Consider the following 21,034-nt stretch of genomic DNA (forward strand, 5'->3'; position numbering starts at 1 on the left):
CTTAATGATTACCTGTTAGAAGAAAAACCAGACATAATGGGAATTGTGGAGACTAAACTAAGGGGTGCAATACCACCCATCAATGTTGGACATGGACTATACAATTACTGGATTAAAAACAGAGACAAGAAACAGGGAGGAGGAATCATGTTCTTGGCCAAGAAAAACTTGAATGTGACAAAAATTGCGGAGGGCAAAGGTAATGTAGAACTGATCATGATAAAAGTCGAAGACAAGGACATGAAAAGTAGAAAGTTTGTGGTGACTTATGTGCCCCCAAAAATGAATGCTTGGAAAGAGAACGAGCATATGAAAATGCTAGAAGATACAAGGCATTCATTAAATGAGATACTAATGGGCAGAGGTAACCTGGTAATTATGGGGGACTTTAATTGCAGAGAAATTTGTTGGGAGGACATGACAGTGAAAGGCGGAGAAGACTTGTGGGGTAATGTATTACTGGACATGACCATGGAATATACAATGACTCAGTGGGTCAGTGAAAACACCAGATACAGAAATAATGAGGAGCCGCTGAGACTAGATTTAATATCTATAACAGAACCTGAAATTGTGGCTAAAATCCAATATAAGACACCAATTGGAAAGTGACCATATACTCATTGAAACTGAACTAAAGGAGGAAATATACATGGACAGAAATGAAAAGCATAGGAAAGGAAGATTGATGTACAGCAAAACAGACTTTGGAAAACTAAAGAAATTCCTTCAGAATACCTATTGGGAAAATTTTTACATGGATGAGACAAAAGTGGAAGAGAAATGGGATATCTTGATGGATAATTACAATGAAGGGGTAAATAGGCACGTACCAAGACAGAAGCTAGAGAGTACATTAAATGCTGGTTCAAAAAAAGATGTCTTGCGACACTGCTTCTGACCCAGGGCGGTGGGCAAGGTGCAGGGATGACCCGTCATCCAGGAGGTGCTCAGATGAGAGGGAGGGTGGGAGGGGTGTGGAGTGTATTTGGGGATGAAATGGGTGGGAGTGTTTTTGCCTTTCCCTTTTTGGCTACCTCCCTTGAAAGGGGGAAAAAGCCTTGGTATATGTATGTATGTATGTAAAAAAAGATGCAGTGAGGCAAAAGATAGAAGGGACAGAGCTTGGAAAAGATGGAGAAAAGATAAAAACCTGGAAAATGGCAAGTATATATAAACTATAGAAATGAGTATGTAAAAGTGTGAAGAGAGGAAAAAAGGAACCATGAAAAGGACATTATAGATAAATGCAAAGAGCAACCCAAGCTATTCTATTGATACGTGGATGGTAAACTTAAAAACAAACAGGAAATGGTGAAATATAGAATACACAGAAGAATTAGAAATGGCTGAAGTCATGAATAATCACTTCAAGTCTGTTTTCACTAGAAAGAAAGCACAATATTGGGATGAGGGAAATGAAATGCGATCTCCCCCCCATGAGCGAGATAATAACACAAAAAGAAATAATGGAACATCTATCAAACCTTGACATCAGAAAATCACATGGCCCGGATGGAATTCCAAATTGGATTCTAAAAGAATGCAATGAAGAACTAATGGACAAAATACAGAACATAATAAATTGCTCACTTAAAGAAGGAAAAATACTAAAAGACTGGAAAAATGCTAACATTGTACCAATATATAAAGGAGGAAACAAGGAAGAACCAATTAACTATAGACCAGTCTCACTAACAAGCACTATAGCTAAAATTTGAAAGAAAATCATCAAGAATAGATGGGTAAAACACCTGGAAGAAAATAATATAATAAACAGCCAAAATGTGAAAGAAAATCATCAAGAATAGATGGGTAAAACACCTTGAAGACAATATTGATTTGATTTTATGAGTTTTTGGCCGACTGCCAGGCACTGGGTCCTTGAAGACAATAATATAATAAACAGCCAAAAGGTGAAAGAAAATCATCAAGAACAGATGGGTAAAACACCTGGAAGAAAATAATATAATAAACAGCCAAAATTTGAAAGAAAATGATCAAGAATAGATGGGTAAAACACCTGGAAGAAAATGATATAATAAACCCAAGACAATTTGGGTTCAGACAAGGAAGATCATATACCACAAACTTAATATGTTTTTACTCAAGATTAATAGACATAGTGCAAGAAAGGAATGAATGGGATGATTGTGCCTTCCTGGACTTACAAAAAGCTTTTGACAAAGTACCACACAAAAAACTATTAAAAAACTGGAACATATAGGAGGGATACAAGGGAACCTACTAAAATGGATGGAGGACTTCCTGATTGGCAGAAAGATGAGATTAGTGCTCAGAGAAAAATATTCAGGTTGGAAAGAGGTGATCAGTGGAGTTCTGCAAGGGTCTGTATTGGCTCCAATAATGTTTGCTATTCATGTGAATGACATGGATGATTATGTGCAATGCTACATGAGCTTCTTTGCAGACGATGCTAAATTGTTAAGGAAAGTAAAAACTGAAAAGGATTTCGAATCACTACAGGAAGACCTGAATAAGGTATAGAACTGGAGTCAGAAATGGGAAGTGGACTTCAATATTAAGAAGTGTAGCATAATGGAGTTTGGAAAAAGTAAAAATGGAATATCAGGACAATATAAAATTGAAACTAGGAGGTAAAGAATGTGGGATCTGAAAAAGATTTGGGTGTAATTATCTCAAACGACTTGTCCTATGATAAACAGATAAACAAAATTGTCGGAGAATCCTATAACTTGCTAGGATCAATAAAAGTGGCATTTACATATTTGGATGAAGAAATTATTAAAAAAAATATTGGTCACACTGATAAGGCCTAGACTAGAATATGCGGCAACATTGTGGTCACCCAGTACCAAAAAGAATATAAGGAAAATAGAAAGAATCCAGAGAGCAGCCACAAAAATGGCCCCTGCACTTGCAAACTTGTCATATCAGGAGAGATTGGCTAAACTGTTGTTATCGACTCTGGAACAAAGAAGAGAGGCGACCTACTAACCATCTACAGAAACATGAAGGGCACAGAAATAATTTATAGAGAGGACTTGTTAAACTGGGCCAAGAGAAATACAAGAGGACACGGAAAGAGAGAGAGAAAAAAAAAAAAAAATAGTTATAGATGAAATCTGGAGAAAAACAGTTTTCCACATAGAGTGGTGGACACTTGGAACAAACTGGACAAAAAAATAGTGTGTGCAAAAACCATTCATGAGTTTAAGAGCAAACTTGACACTGCGAGATACAAAGGCGGGACACCACGAGCGTAGCTCCCCTTCCCGTAAAATACAACAAGGTAAATATAATCTCCTCTTGGTATCCATTCTCAAATGTCTATTTTTCATTACACTTTTCAATCCAAGGCATTTACTTGCTTCTCTCAATCTACATTCTACCTCCACCTTCAATCCTCCCTTTCCCACCACATTCACCCCCAAGTATTTATATAACTATACTTCAAATTAATTCTTTTGATAAATTTGAAAATGGGCAGATTCACTGTCCATCCTTCAGGACAATATAAATGTACAGATTCTAATCAGTGGTCTCATGACAATCCTTATGAATGTGTAGAACAAAGACATAAAAAAAAATCCTTATGTCATGGCATCCTACCTTAAGACAATCTTGCTCTTCATCTTCATTATTCTTCTTCTCCCAGCAGTCATCATCATCACTGTGATAGTCCTCAAGAAGTAGTTCATAATCATCATTTGTAAGATCATTTTCACCTATTGAATGAAATTGTACATTATCCTCATAAAAATAAACATGCATGACCATTTCATATTTTTACATACATACTAACATATATATATATATATATACCAAAGGCTTTTTCCCCTTTACAAGGGAGGTAGCAAAAAAACAAAGGCATAAAATCCACTCCCACTCATTCCATCCCCACATACTCCACTCCCATTCAACTCCTCCCTCCCTCTTAACTTGGCTCCTCTGGGATGATGGGTCATCCCTGCATCTCCCCCACTGTCTTGGGTCAGAAGCAGTGTAGCAAGACAGCACATCCACAGCAAGGCTGCTTCATTTAATTGGCGACCCCCCCTCTCCGTCCCCTCATGCAGAAAATGAGAAGATGGGGAGAAACCCCTTCGGGCTGTCAAATTATTATTCACACATACTCCCTTACTCCCCCCATCCCCTATGCACTCCCTTCCATGCATCACAGCATCATCCATACACAACTATTCTCCATTCACCCCATCTTCTGTCTTCTCTTGTCCTTCCTCAACAGACACACCCCTCTTTCCCAATGCCCCTTGTTGGAATGTTCATTTGTTGTCATTTGGCTGAGGGCACCCATATCAGTGAACAGACACCAGGTGGCAGTGTTGTTGAGCTGCCATTTGTAGTGGGTCCCTGGTGTAAAGGAAGAGGTGACTGGAGTACGACTGGAGCAAAGACTGATTGGAGCTAATACCTCTTCTACTCCATCGATCTCATCCTTGGTCATCCCCTCATGTTCACTCCTTCCACCTCTGCCTTCCACACCTCTTTTACTTTCTTCATTCCTTCCTTCCATGTGTTCAAATCATCCCAATACTCTTTCATCAACCCTATCTGACAACACCCTTTCCACCCCCATTCTCATCCTTACCTCCTTGTTTCTCACACTATCTAGCCTAATAACCCCTATCATACTTTTCAGGCACCTTATCTCAAACTCCTCCTCTCTTATGTTCCATGTTTCTGCCCCATATAGTGCTGTCAGCACAATCACTCCTTCATACAATCTCCTCTTAGCACCCATTCCCAAGTGTCTATTCCCAAGGCATTTACTTGCTTCTCTCATTCTACATTCTACCATCACCTCCACTCCTACCTTTCCTGCCACATTTGCAACCAAGTATCTAAAACTATCCACTTCCTCCAGTCTCTCTCCCTTAATACTCACTTCCAGTTTGCCACAGTCTCCCCTTGTACATCACATCACATTTACCTTCAACTTCCATCTTTCGCACACCTTCCCAAACTGTCACTAACTTCCTTAATCCCTCCTCTGATCCTGCTACAAGTGCACTGTCTTCAGCAAACAACAACTGGGTTATCTCCTACTTTTCTCCACTTTCTTTAACCATCTCCAATTCCCAACCCATTACTTTTTGCATCACCCCATCCATGTATAAAATGAACAGCCAAGGTGACATAATACATCCCTGGCAAAGTCCCACCTTTACCTCAAACCACTCACTCTCTCCATTTCTGATTCTAATACAGGCTCTACTACTCTTGTAACAACTCTTGACTGCTCTTAACAGCTTTCCTCCTGCAATACCTCCCACAGTGCCTTCCTGTCTACCCTGTCATAAACCTTTTATAAATATATATATACATCATACATACATATACCAAAGGCTATTTCCCCCTTAGGGAGGTATCCAAAAAGAAAAAGGCATAAAAAACCATTCTCACCCATTCCATCCCTAAATACACTCCACTCTCCTCCACCCTCTCTTATCTTGGCACCTCCTGGATGACGGGTCATCCCTGTATCTTGTCCACTGCCCTGGGTCAGAGGCAGTGTCGCAAGACACAGCACATCCACAGCAAGGCTGCTTCATTAAATCAGCGACCCCCCTCTCTGTCGCCTCATGCAGAAAAGATGGGGAGAAATCCCTTCGGGCTGTGTCAAATTTTCTCACCCCCCCCACCCATTCCACCTCATGCATCACAACATCATTCATATACAACCATTCTCCATTCACCCCTGTCTTCTGTCCTCTCCTGTCCTTCCTCAACAGACATTCCCCTCTTCCCTTCACCCCTTCGATATGATGACGCCTATGTAGGCGTCCTGAGGAGCAAGTGGGTACGCGAGGATGCCAATGTCGGTGTCTTGATTATATTTATTGTAGTTGTACCTGCATGACCCCTATACTCTGTAAACTGGCTTCTTCATATTTTCTATGGTTATCAAAATTCATGGGTGAAAGAGAGAACGAGGAATACAGCGGTGACTTTATTTTTTATAATGCGAGTATTATGACGCAATATCGCACGTCTGGCAGCTAATGCTGCCCACGAGATTTTGGCCCGGAGTGAAGGGGTTAAGCCCCTTTGACCACATCCATCCATCTCATCCTAGGTTGCCCCCTCATGTTCACTCCCTCCACATCTGCCTTCCATACCTCTTTTACTAGTCTTTCTTCACTCATTCTTTCCATGTGTCCAAACCATCCCTTATGGAGTGTAAAACATACCTGAGACAGCCTGGAGCTCCCTTTGTACACTTTGCTGAACTTCCTGGATGTCCTTGAACAGCTGATCAAATTCATCATCCACCTTCTTCACTGTTGCTCTCTATTAGTATTACAGACAAGTAAAATAGCATTTTAGGTTTAGGACACCAAAAGATATTTTGAACAATTCCTTTATTGCCATGTTTAAAACTACTTTCATGGCTTTGAAAGTAACTGCTCTATATGTATGAATATGTGTACAGATGGTCCTTTTCCCTTATAAGGGGTCCTGTATGGGCTAGTGACTGCATATCTTATGGAGTCAATATTTTAGGAACTTTAGTGACAGTCCTACAGACCAAGTCACTCAGCAATCTCTTATGACTGAATAAATAACTCAGAAGAAAGCATAATGAAAAACTGTGAACACAGTAGAATTATAACAAATAGAACAAATCTTTTTACAGACCTTCACAGCTTGTCTCCTTGTCTTCAAACTTGCAATCCTTTCTTCCTGCTTAAGAAGGTTTTGATACTCAACCTTGCTTTTCTGAAACTCTACTTGGATTGCCTGCCTCTTAGTAGCAGCACTGAACCAATCAGGCCCATCATCTGCTTTGGTAGCTTCTTCTGCCTCAGCTATTTTCTTCTCTAACTCATCCTTCAAGAAAGAGATACATGAAACTGTTATCAGAAAAAGAAGGATTTACCTAGTTGTATTATATGGGAAGGGAGCTATGCTCGTGGTGACCTGTCTTTATATCTTTCAGCATCGAGTTTTTCTTAAAATCATGATTCTATAGTCAGCAGCTCTCCTCTTTCTTTTCTTTGTTCCAGAGTTAATAATTCCAATTTGGACAATCTTTGTTCATATGTTAATTTGGAAAGAGTTCATACCAACTTTGTCGTTGTTCTTTGTATTCTTTCTAATTTCTTTATATTCTTTTTAGTACTAGGTGTCCAGTGTCGCTGCGTACTCCAGTCTTATTAGTGTAATTGATATTTTTCTTAATTATTTCCTCATCCAAGTAGTCAAATGCCACTTTCATTGACCTTAATAGGTTGAAGTGTTTCTCCAACTATTTTATTGATATGTTTGTCTGGTGTCATGTCTTTACTAATTATTACTCCAAGGTCTCTTTCCGAGTTCCCTTTTTGACTTCTTCACCAATTTTATAATTTCTTGATGTTCTGTTTTTACTTTTCCCAAACTCCATTTTACTACATTTCTTGATATTGAAGTTCACTTCCCACTTTTGAGTCCATTTCCAGATTTTGTCCCAGTCTGACTGTAATCCTTCTCTGGTCTTACTTTCTTTAGTATTTTTGCATCATCTGCGAAGAAATTCATATAACACTCTACTCCTTCATCCATGTCATTTACATATATGGCAAACATGATTGGAGCCAGTACCGAACCTTGCGGGATACCATTTATCATTTTTTCCCAATTCGAGTATTTATCTCTAATTACTACTCTTATGTTTATCCTATATTTGTATTAATTAACTATGTTCCCACCTGAGTCATAAAAGGTGACAAAAAAGTGACAGGGATATGACTAGATGACTAGGTATTCCTACTCTCTACTTAAAAAAACATACATACATACAAAGAGGGTCTGGGAATTTTCCAACTAGAACCCTATGGTTTGGATCTTTTAATGTATGTGGATGTGGTGAGATAGGCAGTATATTTGTGAAAAGAAAGATGAATCTGTTGGTATTGAGTGAAACTAACTTGAAAGGGAGGGGCAAGTTTGAATTTGGGAGTGTAGTTGGGAGGGTGTCAGGAGTGAAGAGAGGATGAGAGAGAGAAGGGATGGCTATAATAGTAAGTAAAGAGATAGGTAAATGTGTGGAGTAGAATGAGGTTTCTTCAAGGTTAATGTGGATGAAGGTGCATATAGACCTGGTAGTGAGAAGGGTGTAGAGGAAAGGGAGGGTTTTTGGACAGATATAGATGAGTGTATAGAGGGTTTAGGGAGAAATGTCAATGGGGTGGATAGATATAGATGAGTGTATAGAGGGTTTAGGGAGAAATGTCAATGGAGTGGATAGATATAGATGAGTGTATAGAGGGTTTAGGGAGAAATGTCAATGGAGTGGTACTGGCAGATCTCAATGCTAGGGTAGGAGATAAACCAATATATGTAGTAGTTGGGAAGTGTGGAGTTCCAGGAAAAAATTGTAGTGGAAAGGTAATGGTGGAGATGTGTCTAGAGAGTTGATGATGGTAAATACAGTGTTTAGGAAGAAAGTAAAGCATAAGTACACATGGGAGAGGGTGGTGGGTAGAAGGGTGGTAGATAGGGCTTTAATGGACTATATAGTGGTAACCAGGAGAAGAGTAGGAAGAGTTTAGGATGTACATATTCTTAGGGAAGAGAGTGGGGGAATATAAATTATTTTTTGTTGGAAGGTAAGTTGAGAGTGGAGGATAAATGGAGAAAGAGGAAAAGGACAGACAGTAGAGAGGTGCTTGGAGAGAGCTGCTTAAATGAAAAGGAAAAGGAGAAGGGAGTACAAGAAGAAGCTGAGAGAGGAGTGGGAGGGAGTAAAGGATAGACTAGGAGTGGAGGAGGAATGGGGATGTTTCAAGGAGGGAGTCACAAGGTGTGCAATGATGGTGTTTGGAACAAGGATGATGGAAGGAGATAGAAGGAAGGGTAGTGAGTGGTGGGATGAGGAAGCAAAGAAGGTTGTAGAAAAGAAGAAACAAGCATTCACAGATTGGTTACAAAATAGGACAAGAGAATCATACAAGAGGTACAAAGAAAAGAGAAGTAAAGCATAAGATGGAAGTGGCAAAGAGGAGAGCAGATGTGAAATGGGGTAAGAGTATGACAGAAAATTTTGAAAGTAATAAAAAGATGTTTTGTAAGGAAATTAAGAGAGGAAGAGGAGGTGAAGCAAGTAGAGAAGAAAAGGTAAAAGGTGCAAATGGAGAGATGATAATGTAAGAGGAAGATGAGCAGAATATTCTAGGGAGTTACTAAATGTGAAGGATAGGAAGGGATAGGTAGTTGCAGTGGGAAGTGCTAAGAATATGACAGTGATGAATGAGGAAAATGAAGGAGAAATAAGGAAAATTAAGGTGAAAGCTGTTATTAAAATGATGAGAATGGGTGGGGCACCTGGGTTGGATGGGTGTCATGCGGAGTGTCTAAAAAAGGGAGGTACAGTGATGGTGGACTGGCTGGTGATGTTGTTTAATGTTTGTTTACAAGAGGGTAAAGTACTGGAGGATTGGAGGAGTACCTGTATGGTTCTGCTTTACAAGGGAAAAGGGGACAAGTGGAAGTGTAGTAGTTTCAGAGGGATCAGTTTTTTGAGTGTAGTTGGGAGGGCTTGTGGGAGAGAAGTGGAGAGAGTGGTTGGTGAGGAGCAGTGTGGGTTTGGGACAGGTGGGGGTTGTGTGGATCAGATTTTTGTGGTGGAGCAGATATGTGGAAAAGCTTTAGGAAAATATAAGGATGTTTTTTTGGGCCTTTATGGATTTGGAAAAGGCTTATGACAGCATAGACAGGAGGGCACTCTGGGAGGTATTGCAGATATATGGGATAGGGGGAAATCTGTTGAGAGCAGTCAAGAATTTTTACAAGAGTGGTGGAGCCTGTTTTGGAATTGCAAATGGAGAGAGAGTGGTTTGAGGTAGGGGTAGGACTTCACCAGGGATGTTTTATGTCGCCTTGCCTGTTCAATTTATACATGGATGGAGTGGTGTGAGAGGTAAATGCAAGGGTAATGGGCAGGGGATTGGAGATGCTTAAAGAAAATGGAGAAAAATGGGAGATAAGTCAGATGTTGTTTGCTGGCGATGCTGTGTTTGTACCAGGATCAGAGAGGGATTAAGGAAGTTAGTGACAGGATTTGGGAAAGTGTGTGAAAGAAGGAAGTTGAAGATAAGTGTAGGTTAAAAGTAAGGTGATGAGATGTACAAGGGGAGAGGATGGCAGTAAACTTGAAGTGACTTTTAAGGGAGAAAGACTGGAGGAAGTGGATAGTTTTAGATACTTGTGTGTGAATGCGGTGGGAAAGGGAGGAGTGGAGGTAGAATGTAGATTGAGAGAAATGGATACAAAGAGGAGATTGTATGAAGGAGTGATTGTACTGACAGCACTGTATGGGGCAGAAACATGGAACATAAGAGAGGAAGAGTTTAAATGTATTTGAGATGAAATGTCTGAGAAGTATGGTAGGGGTTACTAGGCTGGATAGAGTGAGAGTTGAGGTGAAGAGAGCAGGATTGGAAAGGGAGTTGGAAGATAGGGTTGATGAAAGAATATTGTGATGGTCTGGACACATGGGAAGAATGAGTGAAGAATGATTAGTAAAAGAGGTATGGAAGGCAGAGGTGGAGGGAGTGAACATGAGGGGGCAACCGGGGATGAGGACAGATGGGTAGGGTGAGGGCATTGGGAGGAAGGGAGAAGACAGAAGATATGGATGAGTGGAGGATGGTTGTGTATGGATGATGCTGTGATGCATGGAAGGGAGTGGGTGGGGGAAGGGGGTGGGTTGAGGGAGTGTGTGAATGATATTTTGATGCAGCCTCAAAGGATTTTTCCCTCATCTTCTCTTTTTTTGCATGAGGGGATGGAGAGGGGCGTCACTGATTAAATGAAGCAGCCTTGCTGTGGATGTGCTGCATCATTACATTACTTCTGACCCAGGACAGTGGGCGAGATGCAGGGATGACCCGACATCCAGGAGGACCCAAGAAAAGAGGGAGGGAGGGGTGGTGATGGGAGTTGAATATAAGGGGATGAAATGAGTGGGAGTGGATTTATGCCTTTGAGTTTGGCTACCTCCCTTGTAAGCGGGAAAAAGCCATTGGTATATGTATGTACAGTATATAACTGGTGTGACACAAGTTTATTTTTTGTTTCATATTAGTGATGAATGGTGCTTATATTTGTTTCATGCATGTCATGTTGAAGTTCTATTGTGAATAACTATTGGGTACACTGGTGGAAAATGTCATGTTTGTAAGGTAATCTGCTGTTCCTATCTTTATTCTTGTATTTTGATTATGGAAATCTCTGAGTTTTGTGTTAGGTTTAATGTAGCTGATTTTGAATTTAAAAATACTAGTGTATGGGTTTTGACTACTGTTTATGGTATGGAATAATGATTGGCTCTATTTGTGTGGGAAGTTTTGTTATTTTATCTTGAGAATTGTCTTTCTTGAATTTTGTGTCAGGTCATTCTGTATGTTGGTTGGGTTTGTCAGAGTTATATCTTATCAGATGAGTTGGTAAAGTGACAGTATTTTATTTGTTCAGGTGAAATGCATGGAAGTTTATACAATCTAACTTTGAGTTCAAAGTAATGTGTATTGGAGATGGTTGTACAGGTTTGCCTCACTATCTGATATTTCATTTATATGATCCTTTTGAATTGATACCACTCACTCATTTTTCAATGTAGGTGCTCATTTATACGATCACCAAACTGTAAACAAATGCACTGCAATTGCAGTGCCACCCATGCTCCATTGGCCACCCATCGAGACTTGTTCCCACACTTTATTCAGTTGTGTTTACTCTTTTGGCCCATGTATCAATGTTTTGTGATACTATTTCACATTCAATGTTGCTTTTATGAGAGTAATACATAATGTGATGGCTTCCAAGCAGCCTGCAATAACTACTACTGGTGAGATAAAGCCCAAAAGACTGAGGAAGAGTTTATTGTTGGAGAAAAAACTTGAAATTGTTAAGTGCCATGAGGGAGGTGAAGGGGCTAACTCCATCGCCAGAATCATGCAGTTGCCCCAATCAACTGTCTCCACAATAATCAAACAAGGAGACAGTGTAAAGAAAGCTGGTGAAACAGCTTCTACATTAATGGCAAAGACGCTTACAAGGCAGAGAGAACCAATAATGGAGGTAATGGAGTGACTCTTAAGGCTGCAGAATGATGACCTGTCTCGCCACAGCAATTCTCTTTCTACCTTCCTTGCGACAACGAAAACCCTCTCAATTTATAATGATCTACATAAGGTATACAAAATTAAGGATGGGTCAACTTTCAGTGCCAATAAGGGTTGGTTTGACCATTTTAAAGCCCAAGCAGCCCTACATTACACCAAGATGACTGGTATGGCAATAAGTTCTGATGAGCCTGCTGCTGCAGCACTAATACCAACACTGAAAAAAAACATTGAAGAGTGTGGCTACAGTGCCAATACAGACAGGCCTGTATTGGAAGAAAATGTCATCCAGAACCTTTATTGCTAAGGAGGAGAAAACAACACCAGGATTTAAAGCATCCAAAGACAGATTAACTCTGGTGCTGGGTGGTAATACAGCTGGGGACCTGAAGTTGAAGCCTTTATTGATCTACCACTGTGAAAACCCAAGGGCACTTAAGGGCTATGTGAAAGAATATCTCCCAGTGATATATAGATCCAACAAGGTCTGGATGATGTCTTCTATGAACCAGCATTATATTGGAAATTATTTGTGCCCTGCACGGCATGATTATGCTCCCAAAGAAAACATTACCAACCATTTCTTCCTGCTGGTTGACAAAGCCCCAAGCCACCCAACAACCATGGAAGATTGGGCAGACAACATAGAAGTGATGTTTCTGCCCAAAAACACGACAGGACTCATCTAACCCATGGACCAAGGTGTGACTGCCTCATATTATTAGCGCTGCACAATGAGTCAGCTGATTAACATGACTGACAGCCCATTAAAAAATGTAGCATAATGGAATTTGGAAAAAGTAAAAATAGAGTATTGGGACAGTATAAAATTTGAAACAATGAAGTCAAAAAAGTTGATTCAGAAAGGGACCTGGGAGTAATCATCTCAAGTGACTTGATACCTGATAAACATGTCGATAAATTATTTGGAGAGACTTATAACTTATTGAGGTCAATGAAAGTGGCCTTCAACTACATAGATGAAATGGTTACAAAAATAGTTGTTGCACTGATAAGACCTTAACTAGAATATGCTGCAACACTGTGGGCACCTAGCACAAAGATGGACATAAGAAAGTTAGAAAGATTACAAAGATCAGAGACAAAGATGGCGCCTACACTGACAAACCTGACATATGAACAAAGATTGGAAAAATTATATCTGTCATCACTGGAACTGAGAAGAGAGAGGCAATTTGTTGACCATTTTCAGAATTATGAAAGGGATGGAAATTCTCAACAGAGACGTCTTATTAAAGTGGGACAGAAGAGAAACAAGAGGACATGAAAAGAAACTAAAGAAAGACAGCTTCAGAAAAGACCTGAAAAAGAATAGCTTCCCACATAGAGTGATTGATGTCTGGAACAAACTGAATGGAGTAACAGTGAATGCCAAAACTATACACAATTTTAAGAATAAACTGGATATGGAGAGATACGAAAACAGGTCACTACGAGCACAGCTCTCGTCCCGTAAAATACAACTAGGTAAATACACAAGCCCACAGTCAAGCAGTTCTGGGCCAATTATAATATCAAGAAGGCCATTGACAATATCAATGCAGCATTGAAAGAAATGACAGAAAAAACAATGAATGGCTGCTGGAAGAAACTGTAGCCTGAGTGTATCAAGCCAGCTGATGACTTCATTGGATTTAGTGATGTAGCACCCATTTGTAAGGGGATTGTCAGGCTCTCACATTGACGTATGGAACAAACTGAACAGTGAAACAGTTAATGCCAGAAATATACATGAATTCAAAAGCAAACTAGATGTAGAGAGATACAAGAATGGGTCAGAACGAGCATAGCTCCAGGCCCGTAAAATACAACTAGGTAAATATATGGCTGGCTTCAAGGAGGTGAAGGAGATGTGAATGAATTGCTACAGTCCCATGATAGGTCACTCAGCAATGAAGACCTGATGGAGTTGGAACAAGAATGAGTTCTCTATGACAATGATGATGTGCCCCAGTGAGGCCTTGATACCAAAACACTTTGTAAGGTGTTCTCTAGCCTAGATGCAATCATAAAAAAAATAAAGGAAAGGTGTTCCCTCTAAAGGAGAGTCCCCTTTTGGTAACATAGTTGCCCAGGTTATATACACAGAAATGGCTGCATCAGCGTTTCTGCACAAGGTTACCTATATGTACTTTCTACAATAATTTTTGTGGGTTAGTAGTAGTGTCTTGACACAGTATATGATTTATGGTTATGATTATGTAGTTTGGTAGGTATAAGGAAATGGATGATCTGTCTGGCAAGAGACTTGTGATTGGAAGGGTCATATGATTGTGGCATCATGCTTACCTGTTGTTTGTGATTTGGGGAATGTCTGGGTCAGCAAGGGGTTGGCAGTAATGTTTGATCTGAGTATGAGTTGACCGGCACCAATGTCTGATGACATACTGTGGTAGGTTTGTGGATCATGCATCATGTATGTGACATATAGTATATATGATTATAGAGTTAGTATATGGATGCAAATGTACTCACTTTATAAAACTTATTATAATCTCTCAGCCATGTCAAAGCACCACAGATAAGACTTAGGGATTTCCCCTGTAAAATGAAATAAAAATATTTAATAAGTACATCATCAAATATGAAACTGAATTCATAAACATTATCATGCACTGAATAGGATAGCTGTAATGAATAATAATGCATCTTCATATACTAGATATGTGTTTTCAGTGGCAAACACTCTAATATCAATGTAATGAGTGCTATATGTCAATTTATTCTAGGTATACCACACACACATACATATATCAGTAGGCCTTTCTCTCCTTATATATGGGGAATGGCTGAGACAAAGCACAGATCTTCCCTACACCCATCCCACACACAACCAAAAAAAAACATTCATTGTCCCTCCCATCTTAGCACCTTGTGAATGAAAGCTCATCTTTGTCCCTAGCCACATTGGTTGGGTCAGACAACATAACTTAACACAGCAACTCTATAAAAGGGCTCAACAGCTGGAGCTGGTTTACCCTACTGTAGTTAATTTTATTCTCCATTCTGAACTGTACACCACAATGATTTACATTCTATAAGTGTTAGAGAAATGACATAAACAATATTATCTTGAAGGTTTGAATGCTTAAATGCCCAACCCCAAAAACTGGAGTATTTTATGGAGGGTTTAGCATATTAATCATTATAATCACAATAGAAGGAAAAATTAAGACCATTAATCAAGTTTATATATACATTACCGTTCCTGTTGGGCTCTCAAATATTCCAAGTTTCTTCTCCTGTAGTGTATGGAAGAGGTTGCGCATAAAAGCTTCCTGAATATCATATGGGGGAAAGGGAAACTCAAAGGTACTTGGAGGCTGCAGCATGCTCATTGTACAAACCAGTCCTGTGATAAAAGAAAACTGCATCTTATTAACTGTTTTACAAGTCCGAAATTCTGCAGTAAGAATCTCTCATTCTGGCTGTGGTGAAAAAAATAATAAAACAATTTACTGTATAAAAAAATTTCTGCCTCTAGAATGAAAATAGTACAAATCCTAATATCTGCACTGGGATATACATTAAAAAAGTATAACTCACATACTCATACTACTGAATTTCTCAAATTTGCAACCATATGGCCATCACAAAATAAGATGTGTTAAGTGTTGCTGATGAGTTGTCAGTACTTCCATCCTAATGGATTAGTGTCAAAAACAATTTTACATTTTCATAGTTTTAGGTGGGAAGTATACATCTCTTCAGAGAATGCAGGTTTGTGAGGAGGTGTGATGTCCCTAAACTGTGGTAACTGTAGCCTAGAGAAGGCCTATATACCATATAAATCACTGCTGTACTTGTAGGTAGGTTTTGGTGTTAACACCATGGCCAGTCTGGGTACACACCACTCCCACATCTCTGCAAAAAGCCTAACATATTGGAACTAGTCTGCAATCAAGTTTGTTGCTGCTCCTCGTGAGGTTGGGCTATTTTGGGATTGGAGGCTCATCTGGGATGTTGTTCAGGGATTTGTCTAGCCCCCACTTGAAAGCCTCTGTGCTGACTCTTGCTTGGCCCCTTATCTCTTTTGGGAGACAGGTGAAGAATCTGGGGCCAGCACAGGTGAAGCTTTCTGCCTGGATCATCTTCAGTCAGTTGGAGCAGCTACTTAGGGACCTTCTTTCCCAGGTCCTACAAAACCTGGGGTGGTGTTTCCCTCTGATACCACCTCCTGCATTTTGTGATAGGTTTGGTACAGTGCCCTCCAGGACACAAGTTACTATATAGCAATCTCTGTGTCTCTGTAGTGAATAGAGCTTGAAGATTTTCAACCTCTCCCAGTAATTCAGGGAGTCCTTGACTATTCTCCTCATGAATACCCTCTGGACCTGGTCAGGTTCTTGTATCTCCTTGACTTTGTGTAGAGACCATAGCTGGCATACATACTCCAGCTTTGACACTACCAGGGTCTTCCACAGAGGTAGCAAGTGCTTGGGCTTCCTGGTCTTAAAGGTCCAGAGGATCCACCCACTCATTTTACGAGCAGCACTAGTGGTGTGGGTTATGTGTGCTTTGAAGCCACAGTCATCACTCATCCACACCCCCAGGTCTCTCAGTATTTCTTATTTTTATTTCTTCTGCACCCACTGTGTACCAGTGCTCTTACATTTTTGTTTGGCCCATATCTTATAAGTTCAAATTTCTTGTTATTGAGCATCATGTTGTTTTCACTTCACCACTTGTATACTTCCTCCATATCTTTTTGTAATTTTTCGGAATCCTCTCCGGCTGCAATTTCACGAGAGATCCTAGTATCATCAGTGAACAAGGACACTTGGAATGTTATAACCCCCTGGTCTATGCCACTTTTCATGATCAGGAAGAGCAGTGGGCCAAGCACCAAGCCCTGTGGCACTCCACTAATTACCATTGAGCTTTTTGACTGGGCTCCATCCACTATTCATTTTTGCTTTCTATCACTTAGGAATTCATGGAGCTGTGGAGGAGTTATCCCTGACTGTATTAAGCTGAAAATGCACAGCCTCACAGCACCTGGTAACAGTCCCTGGGTCCTCCCACAGATCTCTCCAAGATGAGAGTTTGAATTGTTATCTGTGTTGCACTGGTGCAAGTCCATTTCTTTGTCATTGGTTGATAATTGATACAGATCTTTGGCCCAGTCAGGAGATAGAGTGTCAACTCCCCAGGCTTCACCTCACTGAGGTGAGGGGGTTGAGTGGCTTTGAAAAAGGACAACTCTACTAACCATCTTGCATGACCATCACAGACAGGTACCCACTGTTGGCCCAATGCAACCTTTAGAACATAGTACAACAATGTTATTGAAACAGAGCATGGTTGTTAATCAATCTACTTGAAGTGGGGAATTTCAAGAGGAGATATCTTCACCTTCTATTATCTATGACTGGGTAAGCTCAAGGTAAGCTCCTTAACAGATGCCTGAACAATGAGGTTTTACTGATTTTAGCCTTTCACTAAAAACCTAGTGGTAATCAGAACACACATAAATGCCACTCAGTATGGAAGGAATAGATTGGGATACTCCTTCATTGCCAAAGGGATTATATGCAATTGTATGTAAGTCTGGCAGCAGCCAGAACAAATGAATAAATGCCACTTGAAATAGGAATTATTCAAAATAGTTTTGGAATTTGCAAAGTTTCGTCTCACCCGCTTGCATCTATATTATGACAACTACAAAAACTTTTCTTAGTAATGTTTCTTGTGAAAATTAATATTAAGGGATAGTGAAAAACTAATTCCTGTAACCTTCCTACTACCCAGCCCTGAAGTACCATTTTTGTTGGGAGTATCACCCACTATATATAAATATATATATTCTTTTTGTGAAACATATGTCTTTCTCCCTATTCTAACCTAACCTAAAAATGCATACAGGGACAGATGTACATCTTACACACTGGACAGCCATGACACCACTTTGGTGATGGATAGTGGGAAGGTTGTGGGCATTATTTTTTCATATATGCATACATATACCAAGACATTTGCCCCCTTACAAGGGAGGTAGCCAAAAATGAAAAGGCATAAAATAATTTCCACCCATTCCATCCCTGAATACACTCCACACCCCTCCACCCTCCCTCTCATCTTAGCACCTCCTGGATGATGGGTCATCCCTGCACCTTGTCCACTACCCTGGGTCAGAAGCAGTGTCGCAAGACACAGCACATCCACAGCAAGGCCGCTTCATTAAATCGGCGACCCCCCCTCTCCGTCCCCCCATTGCATAAAAGGAGAAAACGGGGAGAAATCCCTTCGGGCTGCGTCAAATTTTGCTCACACATACTACCTCACCATCACTTAATACTAATTTGCAGGGAAAATTTTTACTATGAAAAGTTTTTAGAGTTGTTATGGTATAGATACAAAAAATATATGTATTGTTGTGCAAGCAGGTGAGACGAAATGGTGGGTTGTGGGAAGGTTGCAGGAATTATTTTTTCACCATCCTTAAATATCAATTTCTGCAAAATTACAAAGAAAAGTTGTTGGAGTTATTGTAATATAGATGCAAAAAATATACAAATTGCTGTGAGTGCAAATGGGCAAAACTTCACAAATACCATATTTTCAACTTTACACTACAAGTAGGGATATGTGCAGGTGAGTAAAATATCCTTGTAGGAGGAAAAATAAAATCATAAAAATGCACTGGAATGTAACTCACTATAGACTCAAGACATTACAGAAAAATATTCCTTTTAAAGAGTGGGCATATGATTTAAAACAGGAAATTACATTAATATACACTTTGAAACATAATTAAGAAAATGTGATCACGACATCAATAACTAATAAGTTATAAGTAGATAACTTCAGGCTTGCAGGAGAATGTTTACATACTTGAAGGTAGAAACCAGACGCCCCTATCTATTGGTACGGGAGGTTAGTTATTAATTAAAAACAATACAGTTAAACCTCCTAATAGAACATAAAAACAAATGTGAAATAAACATTGACCAATGATACACTTAGAGTGATAAAGTTTTATATACAGTCTGCGTCTCTATTAACTTATTAAGTTAACTTCACTTCGTCACTATAATACCGTATTCAGACTAAGATTAAAACACATATGCAACTGTCATTTACAGAAACATAATCCAAAAACGGTGTTTCGTACTGTTTACTTCTTACTAAGTAGAGGACCTTCAAATATTTTTCCTCCTAATTTGCCTAAAAGAGAAGAACAAAACCTTTACGGTAATAACTTTTGTTTACAGTGTTGACATTCTTTCTTTACCCGCTCAAAATCTTAGCCAATGAGAATTGCGTATACGTTTGTTCGCAGTGTAGCAAATCTAGTTATTTTCCTATAGTCTAGCAAAAAGAAATCTATGTAGTAGCTAGATAAATATCACCGTTCTTTTTTCTTTAACGGGGTGGGTGGTAAAATTATTGCATAAATCCTTCCACTCGTTCATATACTCTGTTGAAGAATTAAGATCTGGCGCATAATCTTATATAAAGAACTCAAACACTGGCAAATTTTGCTAACTTTTAATTTATTTTTGGGAGTCGCCGATACTATCGCTGACACAAGAGGTGATGTATTTAATTAATTCAGTATGTATCTAAAATTGTGGATTTTGTGGTGATTTTAATCAGTTGACTGAAGATTCAGATAACTTGTCTGTCGTGACATTTATTGAGATGATGGATTTTTTTTTAAACTTGGTCAACAATGTGAACAAAGTAACTTCTATAGGTGGGAATGTGTTACACCTGGTGTTAGTTATTTAGACAGTGATTTTATTCAAAGCGTGCATGTACTTGTAGATGAAATACATCTCATATCTCCGGGACAAACTAGTAACATTTGAAATTCCAAACATGAGGAACCAGTGTAAAGGAAACTATATTTTAGAATGAAAAGAATATTTCAACCTGTCGTTCTCATAAACTCTGTAATTCGGAAAATTACACTTAGGGACATTAATTTGGTGAATATGGTCTCTTAGAATGTGAGAAGTGTGTGATTTGTTTTGCTAAACTGTATAATATGATTTTACCAGGGAAGGGTATTGATCCTTGCCCATTGACTGTGTTGTGGATGTACGGCCAGACAAGCCAGGGGCATGAAACTAAGGCACACAAGATGTAACGTATATATGAATTTAATGTATACAGGGCTAGGAGGTCCGAAGTGAGAGCCTACGAGTGTCGTGGTCTGGGAGCGAAGGGCCACTTGAAGCCTGGAGATATCGAGCCTAAGGCGACTTGCTGGAGAACTATGGACTAGCTAGGACAGACCACCCGCTCGCACGGGATCGGTTTGTGTGGGAGGGGAAGAATGTCTGTAAGAAAATGGAAAGATAGTAGTGTATAAAAGAGGGCTATTGCCAATAAGAGCTTTTTGCATGTGCGATTAGCTAAGGGGCGGTTGTTGTTGTTCCCTAGACTGTCCGAGGAGTCCCGTCTCCTCAAGGAATGCCACGGGCGAAACGGGGGTTTCCCACAAATCCTTTAAGGAGTGTATGCTGTGTTGTTTGCGTGCGTGATTGTGTATAATGCAGTCTTCCATGACGTGTTGAATAGTATGGGGTGAAGTGTTACATCATGGACAGTTGTCCACAATGCGGTTGTAGTGGTTTGGTTCGAACAAGCCAGGGAAAATGAAATTCACTTTGGTCTCTTATTCTAATCTCTTTGGTAAAACAACCACAAGTAATAGCCACTGCTTAGTGGATCTGATCAGTCGTAGCTGGACGGTGAGCCTAACGTCAGAGGCGGTGGCGGCTGATGACGGCGAGGCTCGATGGGACTGCTACAAGACTGGACGAGATGTTGTTGCTGCTGCCGTGGCTACTACTATTCTGCCCTGAATAATAATAATAATTGAAGATAGGTAAGTAAGAGTGTGGGAGCAAGGGGGGGAGGGGGTGAGAGGTGAAGGTAAAGATTAGAAA

General features: G+C 39.8%; 1 protein-coding gene across 10 annotated transcripts in view; it reads right to left on the reverse strand.

Moving 5' to 3' along the window:
• The window catches only part of LOC143040792 (ATP-dependent DNA helicase DDX11), a 91,800-nt gene extending 72,392 nt beyond the window's left edge, over nt 1–19,408 (reverse strand). For 4 of the 10 annotated variants that reach the window (XR_012967754.1, XM_076212264.1, XM_076212228.1 and 1 more), the window contains exons 1-6: nt 19,249–19,382; nt 15,338–15,486; nt 14,610–14,675; nt 6,646–6,837; nt 6,198–6,297; nt 3,595–3,710 (exon numbers count right to left, since the gene is read on the reverse strand). Coding sequence is in view for 9 of the 10 variants with exons in the window: in XM_076212264.1 (XP_076068379.1) it covers nt 3,595–3,710; nt 6,198–6,297; nt 6,646–6,837; nt 14,610–14,675; nt 15,338–15,472 (609 nt within the window). In the remaining variant the exon portion in view is untranslated. Of the gene's footprint in view, nt 1–3,594; nt 3,711–6,197; nt 6,298–6,645; nt 6,838–14,609; nt 14,676–15,337; nt 15,487–18,968; nt 19,083–19,217 lie in introns of those variants that run through there. The other 6 variants (XM_076212255.1, XM_076212250.1, XM_076212245.1 and 3 more) reach the window with 6 other exon arrangements.
• Nucleotides 19,409–21,034: the final 1,626 nt, after the last annotated feature.

This window comes from Oratosquilla oratoria, chromosome 2 (assembly GCF_046742065.1).
Source record: "Oratosquilla oratoria isolate Oo_2021 chromosome 2, ASM4674206v1, whole genome shotgun sequence".
Taxonomy (NCBI): domain Eukaryota; kingdom Metazoa; phylum Arthropoda; class Malacostraca; order Stomatopoda; family Squillidae; genus Oratosquilla; species Oratosquilla oratoria.